General features: G+C 43.1%; 1 protein-coding gene across 4 annotated transcripts in view; it reads left to right on the forward strand.

Moving 5' to 3' along the window:
- The window catches only part of gria2b (glutamate receptor, ionotropic, AMPA 2b), a 38,402-nt gene extending 21,241 nt beyond the window's left edge, over positions 1-17,161 (forward strand). The window contains exons 4-16 of one of the 4 annotated variants that reach the window (XM_031568926.2): positions 5,156-5,352; positions 6,810-6,863; positions 7,330-7,488; positions 7,998-8,162; positions 8,717-8,821; positions 9,193-9,300; positions 9,776-9,982; positions 10,389-10,756; positions 11,524-11,722; positions 11,981-12,228; positions 13,571-13,685; positions 16,057-16,191; positions 16,868-17,161. In XM_031568926.2, the coding sequence (XP_031424786.1) occupies positions 5,156-5,352; positions 6,810-6,863; positions 7,330-7,488; positions 7,998-8,162; positions 8,717-8,821; positions 9,193-9,300; positions 9,776-9,982; positions 10,389-10,756; positions 11,524-11,722; positions 11,981-12,228; positions 13,571-13,685; positions 16,057-16,191; positions 16,868-17,035 (2,228 nt within the window). In that variant the 3' untranslated portion in view covers positions 17,036-17,161. Of the gene's footprint in view, positions 1-5,155; positions 5,353-6,809; positions 6,864-7,329; positions 7,489-7,997; positions 8,163-8,716; positions 8,822-9,192; positions 9,301-9,775; positions 9,983-10,388; positions 10,757-11,523; positions 11,723-11,980; positions 12,229-13,570; positions 13,686-14,185; positions 14,301-16,056; positions 16,308-16,867 lie in introns of all 4 variants that reach the window. The other 3 variants (XM_031568927.2, XM_031568928.2, XM_012834275.3) reach the window with 3 other exon arrangements.
- The last annotated feature ends 657 nt before the right edge of the window (positions 17,162-17,818 follow it).

The raw sequence follows: 17,818 nt of genomic DNA on the forward strand, positions 1-17,818 counted from the left end.
TGTGTGCGTGCATGTATATGTGTGTGATTGTGTGTGTGCATGTATATGTGTGTGATTGTGTGTGTGCATGCATATAGACGTGTGCTTGTATGTTCCTTTTCATGTATGTGTGTGCGTGTATATGTGTGTGTATGCATGCCTGCATACTAGTAACAATAAGTGCATTTGAGTCTTTGCGTGCGGTTTGTGTGTGAGCCTGTATATCTTACACATTTGTATGAATATTTGTATGAATATATATGTGAAAATGTGTGTGTAAGTCGTGTGTGTGTGTGTGTAAGTGTGTGTAAGTCGTGTGTGTGTGCGTGTGTTCCAACCTCAGTGAGGAGCGCTGCTGGCTTTGCATATGATTCACCTTCTCACACTGAGACTGGCGTGTCAAACCCACACCCACCCGTGTGACTGTGCCGAGCTCCCTCTCTCTTGCTTCCCCTCTCTCTCACACTCTCTCTTCATTTCTCTCTCTCACACTCTATATCCCTCTCTCACTTGTTTTGCCTCTCTCTCCCTCCCTATCTTCCTTTCTCTCTCTCTCTCCCTGTCTCTGTCTCTCTCTCTCTGCCTGGAGAAAACCATCCACTGCTTCCTTATACTGGCGACCCAGGAAGTGACAGGAAGAGACACACATCCCCTGTCATCCTACACAGGATATGCAGTTACACTTCCCCTTACTCCATTACTGACTAATTACACCAGCAGCCTTTGGCTTGGGCTCTTTCTCTCGCAATCTCTTTTTCTCTCTCCCTATCTCTCTTCCCATGACTGACTAACCACACCAGCAGCCTTTGGCTTGGGCTCTCTCTCTCTTTCTCTCTCTCTCTCTCTCTCTCTCTCTCTTCCCATGACTGACTAACCACACCAGCAGCCTTTGGCTTGGGCTCTCTCTCTCTTTCTCTCTCTCTCTCTCTCTCTCTCTCTCTCTTCCCATGACTGACTAACTATAGGAGTGTATGCTTATTTCTCCACCGCAGCAAAGGAGCTCTATCTCTCTTTCTCTGTCCTTCTCTCCCTCTCTTTCTTTCCTTCCTGACTAACTTAAGGATCATACGCTTACTTCCGTGGCCCAGGAAGGGCAAAGGGCTGGGGGGAAGCCATTATCCATTAGTAATGGCCTATTATGGGATCACAGAGTTAATATCACTTGTCACTTCGGATATTATGAGAAAGAGGAAAGCAGACACTCGTTATAGTAGATAATAAGTAATTCATGGTATATTATGAACATACAACTGCATAGCATTTCAGTTTAGTGCATGTTTTTTTTAATGTTTTATATATATATATGTGATATACAGACAGACATATATATATGATAACCAATGGACTTTAACAGACTTCTGCCTGGAAACAAAAACAACTAAAAGCATCAAGAGTTCCTCTTAGCAATGAAGTGACTGACATAGAGTGTATTACAAATGAACAGGTTGATATACTGATGCAGTATACACACTATACACACTACACAGTATATACACGTGGTTCAGAATGCTTTCACAGTAGACAGCTTTTATTTTAATTAACTCCTCGGAAGTTATCTTTTGAGTAAAGAATTTCTTCTATGAGTGAGCAGATAATGGGAATGCTGGTAATGTGGACTGAGAAAGAGATTTTCCCACAATTGTTACAGCACATTTTTGTCTGTGCAATTAAAAGAGGATCAGACAGCGTCTGAATCTTGCTTTGTCAGGATGTTAGGATTGTTCTCTTCTAATTGCATCTCAGCGTCTTCTGGTCAGCCACCGTTAATGTGGTACTTCAGATGAAATATAATACTTTTTCAAACACAGCGAGGAGATTGAAAACAACTAAATTGCTCGGCAAATGCTGACAACCACAATCCTTTCCCATGTAGATACTTGAACTGATTATGGTCAAAAAACAATAAGTGTCCCGATTGAGGAGTTGCTGTGTTAGACAGGTTCTAAATAGAGGCTCGATAAGTGAGTGTGTAACGGTATGTGGTCGGTTGATCTGTGGCTATGTCACTGCCTTGATCACTGCTGTGTCATTTCCATTTCAGGGCTGTGTGCGTTTGTGTAAGTGTGCATGTGTGTTTGTGCGTTTGTGTGTGCGCACGTGCGTGTGTAAGTTTGAGTAAGTGTATGTTTGTGTATGTGTGTGTGTGTGTGTGTGGGGGGGGGGAATGTGTGTGTGTGTGTTTGTGTGTGTGTGTATGTGTGTGGGGGTGGGGTGGGGAGAGGGGAGTATGTGTGTGTGTGTGTGTGTGTGTATGTGTGTGTGTGTGTCGGTGGTAGGATGGAAGCTTGATGGGTTTGGTGACGGGAGGATGGTCAGTAGATCTCATTGTTGAGTCCCTTCAGCACCTGATTTGTGTTTATTTGGTTTCTCTGCTGGGTTGCATGCAATTGCAGTCACAATGATGAGATTGTGTTGCATCTATTGCATGCTTCTCATAGACACTCAAGACATGCAACATGCCACAGAACCTTGGGAAATAGGGTACCCTGGAATCCAACTAATGTATAATAATAATGCACGCCGTTGGAGGAAATATGGTGAACCAATTGAATGTTTGCCCTGTCACACTGTGTGTTCCGGACATATGTGGGAATGCCTCCTGTGAGCGTCTATGTGTGTGCCTGAGGGGTCCTGTAATGCCTTGCATTAACATGCAAAGCATCATGGGGGATGTTACTCTATATGTATATTGTACAGACATGTCTGCATATTTTATCTGGCTCGCCAGATCAGGACTGGATCATGACCTGATTTGTTTCTGGGGCTGATGCGATCTGGGAAATGTATGCTCCACGACCGGAGGAATCGGGGGAGATGTTAGAGATGTTAGCGTAACAACCCCTCTGGCAAGATGGAGAAAAAAACAACAACTATAAAAGCTCTTCTCGTCCTCCATGAACCATGGGGACGCTCTGGCAGACATTGCCCTGGAATTCAAGGGTTATAAAATAGAATAGAAATTTTTCTTTGTGTATTCATGTTTAATTTTTTTTTTGGACTGAATAGTTATTTGTACAAAATATAAAATACAAAAAAGCAAGTAAACAGCAATACTTCAAAGTAAATAAAATATGACGGATGAGATTTTGCTGTACCAAGCGATTGAGCACATGAGCTGACAGTGTGGTAATTACCCCAGTGTACAGGGATCTGTTACCGAGGGATAGGATGTGCACAGGAAGGTCTTGACAGCCTAAATTTGTGTGAACACAATCACAATGAGTCATTTGATCCAACACCTCTAAAGAGCTCGCTTGCTCTCATCCCTGCTGGTAGAGAAGCACGACTGTTCTGAGGTCTGAGTTCTGGGTTCTGAGTTCCATGGTTTTCTTTTTCTTTTTCACTGAATTAATCCCCTCTTTACGAATATATACATATATGTAATCAAAGCACAAGGATTTCGGTTCATGTAGTTTATTGAAAATGTGAGTTGGTGCGCAGCCCATGAAACCCTCAGGAATACACACAGGGCTTTGGATCTCCATTGGGGGTGTGACTCCTGAAAATGATGTCGCCTCCATACATCTGAGTATTTCATAAGTGCCTTAGTCCCCTTAGTCTCACTCTCAGTTTCTCTCTTTCATACACACACACACACACACACACACACACCCACACACACACACATACAGAGATGCACAATGTAAAGTGTCCTAAAAATTATTATGGAACTAGCACAAACCTTCATCATCAAGGACATTGCTCACTCTCTGTCTCTCTGTCAATGTCTCTCTTGCTTTATCGCTCTCTCTTTCAAACACACACACACTCACACACACACACACACACACACACACACACACACACAAACTAGAGAAATATCTTCCACAGCAAATAGGCATGACTGTGAAGAATGTGTATGTGAGTGCAGTGTGAGTCTCTCAGCGGTGTGTATGTATGTGTGTGTGTGTGCGCTGTATGAAACATGTCACACACAAACCCACCCACATACTGTCACAGCAAGGACCTCTTTCGCCCACACATTTCCTCTTAGAGAGAAAGAGAGAGAGAGAGAAAGAGATAGAGAGAAAGAGAGAGATGCCACCCTGCACTTACACGGCTGAATCAATTATCTGAGCAATTTCTAACCCTCTCTCATCATGACAAAAGAACAAAGACAAAAGGCTATTATCATGATATGTAGTGTCCTGATCAGCACTTTGAGTATGACACAGCATAAAGTACGTTTGCACACACACACACAAAAACACACACACACACACACACACACACACACACACACACACACACACACAGACACAGCATAAAGTACGTATGCTGTATCTGTTCTCTCAGCCTAGCTGGAGAGCCGAGCTCAGGGCTAGAATTTATGGGCAGATCCATTATCTACGCTGTTCTCTTAAACTATGCTGTTTTATCATCCTCCTTGGCGCTTCAAAAACAAGACCCAAGGTACCAAGGTTGAGAGACTACCCAGCAGACTCGGACATGGGTCTGGTGTGGGTCAGCCGTACCTGGGCCAGGTTAGGGCCAGAACTGGCCCGCAGCTAGCTGTTATCGGTGAAGTAAAAGCTCTTCTCAGCCCTTATCAGCGCCTCAGGAGGAAGCAGTAACGTTTGCTCGTCGCCCAACCTGAGCAACTAATTTCCTCGCTTTGATCTTGAAAGGTCAAGAAAAGAGATAAAATTATCACTGGCTCCGCTTCAGAAATGGGAAACGTTTTGAAGTCGGATGGTTGGACCTGTCAGACTATGTCTGATAAAGAAAGTGTCTCACTAATTTCATCACTGTTATGTAAATAAAAAAACCGAAATGTTTTTCCAAAAGATAGAATTAACTTGTGCACCCAGATCTTTTCGCTGCAGCTAATTAAGTGTGATGTCTGTTAGGCTGGGAATAAATAGGCAAACACCTTGCCATGTCCTGGTCAAGCATCACCAGAGCTGAAGACAGTCACAGAGTGTGTGCACATATTTCTCTCTGTCACATTATTGATGACAAATATACTGACATAAGTTTCAGGTAAACAGGTTTGGTTTTTGAAGGATTCATCACTTACTTTTTTACTACAGTGATGCAAACCAACTCTCTGTTTATCCATTGTTCTCCCTGTACCCATTATTCAGTGTGTTTTTTTTGTGTCTTGAACCTCTTCAAAAACAACTACTAAAAAGCACATCTTTCCCTCCCTCTCTGGCGTGTGTGTGTGGCACAGGTCTGACCACGCTCCAGGTGGTCCTGGACACCGCAGCAGAGAGGAAGTGGCATGTGACGGCCATCAATGTGGGCAACATGAAGGACGAGCGCAAAGACGAGGCGTACCGCTCCCTCTTCCAGGACCTGGAAACCAAGCAGGAGAAGAGGGTCATTTTAGACTGCGAGCAGGACAAGGTCAAAGACATCATGGAACAGGTACAGTAAAGTAAAGTCAAATGGTAGACCCCCATTCACCCATTCCCCCCCATTAAAGTCCCTGAAATGGTAACATTAGTCTGCAGGTACAGTAAAGAGGCTTTCTCAGAGATGCCCAATGCTGGGCTGTATTTCACATAAAGCATATTACACAATGAAGACAGATCGTGTATTTTGTCGTAAAACCTTGTTCTGAACCTTTACCCGCATTAGTAAAATAATACTGCATGACAATGTTAGGTTTGGTCTTGTGCTGTCTGTGTGTTGTCTGGTTGGAAATACAAATGGAGGTAAAGTTAGATCAATCATCTGTGAAATAAATAAATGCTTTAGTTTTACTGAACCATAGACTAGAGTAAATGTATTCGTCATTTCACGTGGAAAATTGTTATTGGGTTAGACGGCAGATATGCATTTGTTATGTAAAGACCGAAAATGTTTTTCGGATTTTGGTCTTTGATTAGTTTTGTTTTTCTTGTTGTTGACATCATGTGTTCCTCCATTCCGGTGATGTTGTGATCCTGTTGGTGAAGAAAGCGCAGGAAAGACTGAATCTGTGTGTTTTGTGCTGAGCTCCAGGCTGCACTATGTTAGATCATTAGTTGAGATTGCACAGCATAACAAGAGGTAAAGGCCACAGCGTTTCCTCCCCAAACCGGCTTATTTATCTACACTGCCAAAGCCCCAAGGGTGGAGCTTGTTGGTATGTATTTAAAGCTTGCAGAAGTCTTTCACACAGGACTGATAGGGCAGTCAATGCCCTTACCCATTTATCTACAAACACAGCAGTGTACAGCATCCTCCTGGGTCACGCGTTACACAGCCACTCTCTAGAAACATCCCCAATTAAGATTCCTGCTCGTGTTTCATCACTCAATATGTGTTTGATCTTTCAAACGTGCTCTCTAACACACTGAAGGTGTTCACCGTGAATTATGCTTGATATCATGTCCGTGACGATGTTATGCCTTGTCAATGTTCATTCTTAGTTCATCATTATTAGTGATCGTATTACATCACTCTGGAGGTTTTCGGTTCTCCAAAATAAGACGCAAGAACAGAGATAGGACTGTGTAATAGCATGTTTTAATAGCATGTAAGAACATATACCGTTTTACAGTTTAACATACAGTTGTATAACGGCTTTATAAGCCCCATATAACTCTCCCAGCCACAGAAATCACACTCAATAGCCCTATACATCAAACAATACATTTCCATTCATGCTGCTGTCAACAATACTGAAAGACCACAGTCCAGTTAGGGTAGGTTTGTTCACAGAGACATGTCACAGGACTACTCTAATACTTTGAAATGTGCATGTTATATTAGGCTCATGTGTTCTGATGGTATGCAGTCTACTAATAGATGTCCAGATAAGATGAGCTTGTATAATGCTCATTTGTTGACAGTGGACCATTTTACATTTATTTTTAATTCTCTGCTGTCCCCTCCAGGTCATCACCATTGGTCGACATGTGAAGGGATATCATTACATCATCGCAAATTTGGTGAGTCACTGTTCTTCTGTACAAAACATTTAATTATAGGCAGGAGTTAGTCTTGGCGGCGGAAAAGTAATTCTATGACCTTTGCCAAGGAGTTTATGTTTTTAGTTTCATGAAAATGGGCGGAAGGGTGTGGCGTGGGCTAAAGAAGAACCCGCTGATTTCTGGAGCGGATCTGCAAATTTAGTTTCACTTTCGTTTACATTGCAAAATAGGGCATTTAGCCTTGGCAGAGGTCCGTGCTCTCTGAGGTTTATTTTTTTTAATGAATTGTTTATTTATTTGTTTCTTAGTTCATTTATTGTAGGTTTGAATGATTATTTTGCAGGATTCTTATTTGCCATGCCAGATTGTAGCTACAAGCACATTTTTATCTATGTATATTTTCTCTCTGCCATCCCCTCATGTTTAGTGTTTCAGCGCTGTAGTCCATACTCAGGTGTGCATGTTTCTCTGCTCCCATGCTTAGGGCTTTATGGATGGAGATCTGTCAAAGATCCAGTATGGAGGTGCAAACGTGTCTGGGTTCCAGATCGTTGACTTTGACGACCCCGCGGTGTCTAAGTTTGACCAGATGTGGGACACCCTGGAGGAGAAGGAGTATCCAGGAGCCGACAGCAAAATTAGGGTGAGCTTGACCCAGTGTTACAGTGATATGCTTCTCAGGGCTTTAGGTAACAATTTCACACTAACCTGGGGGTTGAAAAGCTGCTAATCGCAAGGCCAGGTCGTATTCTTTGCAGTTGTCTTGACTTATTATGTTGAACCATTTTCTGTTTTGTTTTTTTCTCTTGCAATGGGCCCTGGGTGCAATAAGATAGTTGTCATCCAAAAGATTTGTCACTCAAAATAAATAGCCAATGAAGCTGTGTGCCAACACCATCATAGCACTGAATTTGCCATGAAAGGACATCATTCCAAAATTGTTTCATTACTATTGGGACGATAAGGGGACAGGGAGTGGAGCTGTTACATCAGAAAGATTTTGAGACAAAGGTGCAATCTGTTTAAAGGTTTAAAGTAAAAAAAATATCTAATATATTGGCATGGTTATATGTTAAAAACCTATTGGATTTATTGACTATGGTTTGTGCGTGTGTTTGCATTTCGTGTGTGTGTGTGTGCGTGTATCTACAGTACACCTCTGCGCTGACATATGATGCAGTGCATGTGATGATGGAGGCGTTCCGCTACCTGCACAAGCAGCGCATCGACATCTCCCGCCGTGGCGCTGGAGACTGCCTGGCCAACCCGGCCGTGCCTTGGGCCCAGGGCGTGGAGATCGAGCGCGCCCTCAAACAGGTGACGCACACTGCTATGCTAATGGTAGACCTACCAAATAGGTGATGCACACAGCTATGCTAATGGTAGACCTACCAAAAAGGTGATGCACACAGCTATGCTAATGGTAGACCTACCAAACAGCTATGCTAATGCTAGACCTACCAAACAGGTGACGCACACAGCTTTGCTAATGCTAGACCTACTGCTGGGACAGGAATGACCTGGGCCGGGGAGGTCCCACATATGAAACCTGTTAAAAGTACTGACAGAGATTTACCCAAAAAGCTATTTACACAAGACCAGATTCACCTGCTACATTACATGCCCTTGGTGCTTACTGGTACCTTAATTTGGTCGACTGAACATACTGGTAAGTGATCATTTAATATAGTGCACTGTATATGATACACTTTTAATACAGGCAGGCAAAGTAATAAAACATCCATGAAATTGTATCTTGTTTTGCATCCTCTACGTCTTGACTATGATGGCTAAAGCACAAAAAGATTGTTTACGTGATTACGTGTTGTTTGTTTTTGCTGTGCTCACTCTCAATGACTTGGTTGTCTTAGGTGAAAGTGGAAGGACTCACAGGAAACATCCAGTTTGATCAACATGGGAAAAGAGTGAACTACTCAGTGAACATCATGGAGCTGAAGAATAATGGCCCAGTCAAGGTAATACAGGACACCACTAATCATCATGTGAGAAACAAAAGATTGGCATGTGAGTTTGTCAGGTAAAATAATTAGGTGGTTATGCAGAAAACTTTTCAGCTTGGAGATGTCAAAATGGGAGTGTGTGTGTGTCTGTGTGTGTGCATGTGTTTGGGTGCCTGGTGATGTCAAAATGGGAGTGTGCTTGTCTGTGTGTGTGCATGCGTTTGGGTGCGCGTGCATTTTGTGATTTTTGAAGTGGCTGTTTCATCCTCTTTGGAGGTTCAAAGCCCCGGTTCTCTTTTCAGGATCTATGACATGATGGAAATCTGGTTGAAATGAATATGTAACACATTCGCTTCAACTGAATGTGTCATTTTGTCTCAATGCAGATTGGATACTGGAATGAGGTTGACAAAATGGCGGTCACAAAATCAGATGTGTTTCCCAATGACACCTTGGGTTTGGAAAACAAGACTGTGATAGTGACAACAATTCTGGTAAATTCTCTTCTGTTTCATAATTATATTATATTTCCATAGGTTGTTCTCAGTTGTCAGTTGTTATTTCTCAGGTTGTTCTCTATGTATGTATCATTCTTCCCCAAATTATTTTTTCCTTGTGTTTGGCTGTCAAATGGCAAAATAAATTACGCAAGACAGGTACTGTGTAATAGTGAAAGATGTTTTATATTTGATTAGCGATGGAAAGAATGTGTGTCCAAATATATCTCATAGACTTATGGACAGAATACCACCAAGTACAATTCCTATGACACAAAAAGCTGTCACGCATTGTGCAGTTTCAGCAGCTGTCATGAGGGCTGGGTCAGACGTGTCACTCCACAGCATCTGAACATCTCTAATTCCTCTCTCTATCTCTCTCTCTCTCCCTATCTCTCTCTCACTCTCCCTCTCTCTCATTCCTCCCTCTCTCTCTCTCTCCCTTTCTCTCTCTCTCTCTCTCTCTCTTCAGGAAGCTCCATATGTGATGCTGAAGAAGAACGCAGACCTGTTTGTGGATAACGAGCGCTATGAGGGCTACTGTGTAGACCTGGCAGCTGAGATCGCCAAGCACTGCGGCTTCAAGTACCAGCTCAAGATCGTGTCAGACGGGAAGTACGGCGCTCGCGATGCCGAAACTAAGATCTGGAACGGAATGGTCGGAGAATTAGTTTATGGGGTAAAAACAACCGTCTGTGTTTACTTCACTGGTGTATACAGATGCTTGGCTGTGTTGTGTTCTCATAATGTGAATAATTAATATTCTAGGATGCGAGCAGATCAAAACCCATTTTTAGCAGATTGAAGTGTTTTGCAGCCTACTCAACTCAAATGCCTCTCTTCATCTCTCATCAATTACAGCAGATTACAGATGTACCTTGTTAGCAAAAATATGTAGAAATCATCCTTTTAGCTAATTGCTGCTGTGTTGACACTACTCAGTAATACTTCAACTTCTATAGCATTCCGTCCCAGTATGCAATGCTCTCTGATGAACTGCCGATGTTCTACTGGAAAGCCTAAATTGAAGTGAAGTGTATGTTGCTGTGCTGTTAAGCTAATTGTTTCTTGAAACTCCTTGGCAGAAAGCCGATGTGGCGATCGCACCTCTGACTATAACCCTGGTCCGAGAGGAAGTGATTGACTTCTCCAAACCCTTCATGAGTCTGGGCATCTCCATCATGATCAAGAAACCCCAGAAGTCCAAGCCGGGCGTCTTCTCCTTTCTTGACCCGCTGGCCTACGAGATCTGGATGTGCATCGTGTTCGCATACATCGGCGTGAGCGTGGTGCTCTTCTTGGTCAGCCGATTCAGCCCCTACGAGTGGCACACAGAGGAGTACGAGGACGGACAGATCCAGACCAGCGAGTCGACCAACGAGTTTGGGATATTCAACAGCCTCTGGTTCTCCCTGGGCGCCTTCATGAGGCAGGGGTGTGACATCTCACCCAGGTTTGTGGACCACGATTCGGCCATCAGCTATACTGCTATCCATTTTATTTTTGATTGTTGAAACTCATAACCCAGCCTAGCTCTACTGTGGTCATGAAAGTGTACAACACCCCCCTAATGTTAATTTCGTGTGCTTTGGTGTCACACAATTAGGTCTTGTGATATTGTTGACACTCCCACCTCTAGCTTCATTGGTGAACTGCTGAAAAGTAGAGTATGGCACTGCGGTATACTGATTCTATGCAACATGATGGGGCCAATGACCTCTAAACCCTGAACCAAACTAGTGAAACTGCAGTGTGCCACCCATTGTTTTTGTAACAGTAATCCCCTAGTGTTAGCAGATGACATCCGCTGTGACACTTAGTAAGGGACACGGTTCATGTCTGAGGGAGAGTGCATCCAAAATGTTTTTCTGCATTCACATAGCTCGCTGCCTCTAATAATGCATGAAACCTAAGTGAAATTGTAATAATTACAAATTAAAGACCTCATTATTATTTGATCCCCCTAAAAGATTCATCAAATGCGGGCTACCACAGATTGCCCCAAAACAGTTCTTGCTAACACTTAGAGTAACATCCATTAGCGAGTCCTTGATCATTTGGACAATGCTCTAAACTACGTTGACATGACATAGTTTCTACAGGCCTCAAGAAAGTTTGAGTATGAGTACATGAAAGGAAGAACCCATTTAGTCAGAAGGAACTTTGCTTTGTCTTTGATGCGTTTGAATGTGTTTGTCTCTCTCTATCTCTTTCCTCTAGGTCCCTGTCTGGACGGATTGTTGGTGGCGTGTGGTGGTTCTTCACCTTGATCATAATCTCGTCTTACACTGCCAACCTGGCTGCCTTCCTGACAGTGGAGAGAATGGTGTCGCCCATAGAGAGTGCAGAGGACCTAGCCAAACAGAGTGATATAGCCTATGGCACTCTAGACTCCGGATCAACCAAAGAGTTCTTCAGGGTAAGATTCTTAGCTGGGTTAGCCCTTTATGCTAGCATACTTCACATAGCTGTGATGTGTGAGTCGTGTGACCATACAAATTCATATGTACAGGACAAGTCAAGTACAAGCATCTAGATGACTGATGTTTCATTATACAGTATCATCATGCATAGTCATTTACTAAGTTTTCTCACTACTTAATAGTTCATTGTGATTAACATCTGACAGCTACATGTTTACTGAGGTACTTTCTTTCCCTCTTTCCCCCAACACCAGCGCTCCAAAATTGCCCTTTTTGATAAAATGTGGACGTACATGCGCAGCGCTGAGCCCTCTGTGTTTGTCAAAACGACGGCCGAGGGGGTGATGCGTGTGCGCAAGTCCAAGGGCAAGTACGCTTACCTGCTGGAGTCCACCATGAACGAGTACATCGAGCAGCGGAAGCCTTGCGACACCATGAAGGTCGGAGGGAACCTGGACTCCAAAGGATACGGCATCGCCACGCCCAAAGGATCCTCATTAAGGTGGGTGGAATAGTATAACAATGTGTCCAATGTTGTTATAGTATCCCACCTACCCTGATGTAGCTTTGCTTAAAGTCCTCTGGTTTGTATGAGGAGATGGTGGCGTCAAACGACCCACCTCCTTCATAAAAAGAAAATGAGATTGCAATTTATTGTAAAATTAATAATAAATTGCAAAATTGATAAAGACATGAATGACATGCAAAAAATCTCATTGAAGACACAACCATACATGTAATATGCCAGAGTGGAAACTGATTTAAATTTATCAATCAATTTGGTATTTTATACATCTGAATATCAGTTGCAAATGGTTGACATGCTTAGTAGCAACAAAGCCATATACTATTTACCTAGGCTGAGACGGGTGGTGTATTTGGGAAGTGTGTTATTGTCCAGTTCTGTCCTTATATCTCTGTTTGAATCTTTAAATGTTTTGAAGTTGTGTTTAACCTCCTTCTCCCCCCCTCCCCTCTCTGTTATCTTGTTGTGTTTCTTATGTTTATCTGCTTCATTAGAGTGAAATGTTTTGAAATATTTTACTCAAACCCCTGCCATGCACATGTTTGTTAAAAGAATAAACCTGATATCTGCTTTTGAAGTTAAATTCGGCCATTAAAACACCAAATTTAGTCTATCTAAGAGGTGACATGGCTGGGGTTTCCATTATTCTGTCATATATGCTGATGTTTTCTTATGCTCTTGGTACAAATGTGCTGACTTGTCTGGTTAAATGCTTATAGTACCCGGGCAACTCTGAAACAGTCTCCATCCTATCTAATTGGCAGAAACCTCTACTCTCTTTAATTGGGCAAGAACCTTTTACCCTACCTAATTGGCAAATTCTCTCCAGCATTTAGTGCTATTGACCTGAGCACAGTCGTTAGTAGGGGTGGGTGGGTGTAATGTTGCATGCATCTCTCTCTCTTTCTCTCTTTAAGATCTGTCCACTAGCTGCAGCTTCTGCTGTTTCTATTGTAGTGTCCCTGGCAGGTATTAGACAAAGAGTGCATCACATTAGTCCAAGATCTCCCCACCTGTAACTTTCACTCTGTCTGTTTCTCCTCTTTTGAAGCTAAGATCTGTCAGTGTTTGCCTTAATGATGTATACCACAGGCACAGACTAGGTATCTTACTCTTACTTTCTCTGCTGCAGAGTGCCAATGGTGTTGGGGTAACTTCCACACTGGGGAGATCTTTTTTTTCATTATTATTTATCAAAGTGATTTCTACACTCTTAATTAGTTAGTTAAACGCACATAGGAATGTGCAAAGATGACAGAAAGGAAAACAACTGAGAAATGGCTCACCCTGTCTTACAAGTATGTTTTATCGTTTCAAGAAATGCGGTTAACCTCGCAGTTCTAAAACTGAATGAACAAGGCCTGTTGGACAAATTGAAAAACAAATGGTGGTACGACAAAGGAGAGTGCGGCAGCGGGGGAGGTGATTCCAAGGTCAGCCCCAGAGAGCATGATGGGTAATTCACTGCAAATCCAACAGTAAGCAGCAGACCGGCACGGAGAACAAAAAATCAGTAACCACTAACCCTAACCCCGATAGTGCCAACACTGACGGCCGCCATTTTCAAAATGGCTGCCATGTCATGGCAGAAGTGTAAGAGTAGAGGCTGACAGGCCTACACATTGCCTGCAGGGAGGACCACTCACTGCTCGCTCCCTCTGATTGGCCTGGCGTCTGTGTGTACGCCGCACTGCTGTTTCTGCTGCTTACTCCGGGCGATACGTTAATGCACATCTGGCTCTGCTAAAGTCTCTTTTGCTTAGGCCAAATGGCGCATCAACGTCCTGATCGCCATGGTGATACGAAAGGGAAAGAACAACCAAAAAAAAGAACAGGAAAAAAAAAGAGTTTAAGAGGAAGTTGAATCAGTGTATTGTTAATAATAACATAAAATAACATTGATAATGTTATTTATGTTATTTCCCACGTGAAGAATCCCAGTAAACCTTGCAGTATTGAAACTCAGTGAGCAAGGCGTCTTAGACAAGCTGAAAAACAAATGGTGGTACGATAAGGGTGAATGTGGAGCCAAGGACTCGGGAAGTAAGGTCAGTCTCTGCAGAGTCTTTGTGATCAAACACACTTTTCTTCTTAAGTGAGAATGACCCCATGTGCTTAGTAATGACAAACACACAGTCTTAAAGCCAAATGCACAAAGCCTATTTGTTAAGTTAAAAGCATGAGAAGCACTGGAGAGATGTTTAAACTAATGCCTGCAGACTGTAAATAATGCTGGCGACTGCACCTGGAGAGACTGCAGCCACGTAATGCATGCTGAGCCAGCTCTGACATGTGCAACCCCTAACCTAACCTCTCACACATACTGTGTAACACACCTTCCTTTCAGCTCGCAAAGACTAAAGCTAAACGGAGCCAAGCTGCAAATGAGACATGAGACGTACTGTAGGTCACAGCGAGAGAGACAAGAGACAGGCTAGCTTTCTGATTCGATTTTCCATTGTCACCTGGTTAAGCCTAGACCATCTATAAGGGTGTCCAAGATGTTCTTAGTGTCTGTTTCTCAATGTGTGTATGTATGTGTGTGTGTTTGCTTGTTATAGTGTTTTTCTGTGTGTTAGTAGTGTTTGTGTATCTGTGGTAGTAGTAGTTTCTGTGAGTGCGTTTCAGTCTCTGTGTTAGTATTTGTGTTTGTGTTTGTGTTTGTGATTGCTTATATTTCAGTGTCAATGTGTAAAATATGTTTATGCCCATGGAATCAAAACGATCTAATTCTAAAACTAAATTAACTAAATTATAATTCCCGAGAAGAGAGTGCAGAGGAAGATAGTGCCGTACATACAAAACAGAAAACTGAAAGAGCCATTATTTAAACTAATAGATAATCCTAGTGGGGCAATACCATATTGCTGACATCAAACAGAAAGAATTGATTCGGAATAGCATTTATACATTTGGGAGATCTGAACAATTGATGTTTAGTTTGAAATCGCAGGGGGAAAAAACAAAGGCTAAAAACAGTGCAGAGCATTGCTAGATTTGTAGTTCCATCTGGTGATTAGAAAAGGATAACTTAATCTGTAATTTACATCTCTAGAATAGAGGCAAGGCATGCTAGACTCTTAAATTGTTGATTTATTCTCTCCTGGCGTTGAGGGGAATAAATTACACGTGCCCTCTGCTGAGATGTCGGTAACACTCACAGAAGAGATGGGTGTACACCCTGGGCCCTGTGCGACTGACCCATCTGTCTGTGTGAACGTGCCTCTCTGTCTCCCCCCGGAAATGCTCCACCTCTCTTCCTGTCGCTGTCTCTTAATGCTGCCCCTTCCTCCCTCCCACCCCCCCCCCCCCCCCGAGTCCACTCTCTTGGTCATCCCTATACTTGGCCATCTAGGAGTATACCATTCACAGTGGCCCATCCAGTCAGCTAGCAGCTCGAACACTGCTATGTTAGCCGAACACCGCTAGCTGAGTCTAGACACACAGACAGACACAGCAGCTTGTTTCTGTCGCAGCTAGCAGCCCTGTAGCTTTGAGTTCACGCCGCAGATTACACTGCTACTAACACCCCTGATTGGCACCATTGCTTTACCAGTTCCAACCCATACAAAACAAGCAGCCACACACTGTTAACAGCGCACTAATTATGCTTAATTAAATACAAATAATTTTATTTAAAAGAAAATGCTAATTTAACTCTAAACTGTAACTGTAAGCACTCATGTAATGTGATGATGTGATGTTATAGTTCTGCTTGCTGTTTGACCTTTTGACCTTTCGGCCCCTCTGGGCCGTGGTCCCTGCCACGGAGGCCCTGACGAGTGTCTCGTGTGCGTTCCGCAGGAGAAGACCAGCGCGCTCAGCCTGAGCAACGTGGCTGGCGTCTTCTACATCCTGGTGGGCGGTCTAGGCCTGGCCATGCTGGTGGCCCTGATCGAGTTCTGTTACAAGTCGCGCGCCGAAGCCAAGCGCATGAAGGTGGCAAAGAATGCACAGAATATTAACCCCTCTTCCTCGCAGAATTCACAGAATTTTGCCACTTATAAGGAAGGGTACAACGTGTATGGGATCGAAAGTGTTAAAATTTAATGGGGGTAGGAAAAACGGTCGTCATTAAGTCAACCCCCCGTGCACGCTTCTCTTCTCCATCCCCCTACCCATTCTTCAGTGTACTGATTGGAGAGCTCAGACCAGTCTCTTGTACTGTATGTAACAGTGTTATGATTTTAAGACCCCCTACTCCACTGCTCTCCCACCCCCCTTAGCTATATGTTGTAGATGTATAGATATGGTAACCTGTGCTAGACATTGATTTCTCCCCATGGTTATCTTCCGTTATCTTTATCGTTTACCCTTCTCTTTCTCGCTCATCGTCTTGTTTCTGTTTCTCCTCATCTCTCTGTGGTTAGTCTTCTCTATTTTGCTGTTTGCCTGCCCACCTTTTAGATGGATATTTTTCTACCTGTTTGTCTCCTTTGCATCCTTCTCATTGTACATCTGCATCACCATGTGTATACTGTACTGTGAAGTCATTCTCAAATTTCAGTTGACAAGGTGAGAGAGGTGATACTCCTAACCTGTGGCTATCTTTTGTGTGTGTGCGTATTTGTGTGTATTTGTGTGTGTGTGTGTGTGTGTGTGTGTGTGTGTGTAGATGACCTTCTCGGACGCGATGCGGAGTAAAGCGCGGTTGTCTATCACGGGCAGTACGGGGGAGAATGGGCGAGTGATGACTCCTGAGTTTCCCAAAGCAGTGCATGCAGTGCCCTACGCCGGCCCTGGGGGCATGGGCATGAACGTCAGCCTCTCCGATCTCTCCTAACGGACCACTACACATCCAGTGCCTTATACTCCACAGCAGTCTCTCTCTCTCTCTCTCTCGCTCGCTCGCTCTCTCTCTCTCTCTCTCTCTCTCTTTTCCTCTGCCTTTATTTCATAAAACTCTCTCGTCATCTCTCTCTCTCTCTCTCTCGCTTTCTCTTTTCTTCTGTCTTTCTTTATTCCAAATCCCTTTATTCTCATGTCTCTCTCTATCTTTCTCACTCTCTTTCTCTCTTTGTTCTCTCTATCTTGCATCTCTGATTCCGTCTCGTATTCTCTTGATTTGTTGTTCTCTCTCTTTCACTCTCTCTTTACCTATTTAGTTTGGTTGAATGGCTTTCAGTTGATATCACAGAGACATTTTCTTTCCAAGGCCCTCTTCTCTTATTGGCATTAGGGTCTATGGATACAAAGGCATGCGCTGTCTTTGTGCACCAAGGACATCATTCCAGTCCCTTATAAATGTTTACTTTGTTATTATTTTTGTTTTTGTTGTGATGAGCTGGAGATGCAGTTTGACTGACGTGTACAGCTGCTTTGGAGGGAACTGCACTAGGAACTAGGAAATTGGAATGGTTGGGGTCTCATTGTCAAGACGACACATCTGTTTCCGTAGCTACCGCCACAAGATTACGAATCCATTTTAACTCAAGCACATGTGACTTCATCTGCGTCAGGATGTGAAAATGTTTTCTTCTTTTATAAATAAAATTATAATAAAAAACGAAACAAAAAATATTTTTATGTATTTTCACAAACAGATGGCTTTTAAATAATGCTTACA

The sequence above is a fragment of the Clupea harengus genome, chromosome 6 (assembly GCF_900700415.2).
Source record: "Clupea harengus chromosome 6, Ch_v2.0.2, whole genome shotgun sequence".
Lineage (NCBI taxonomy): Eukaryota > Metazoa > Chordata > Actinopteri > Clupeiformes > Clupeidae > Clupea > Clupea harengus.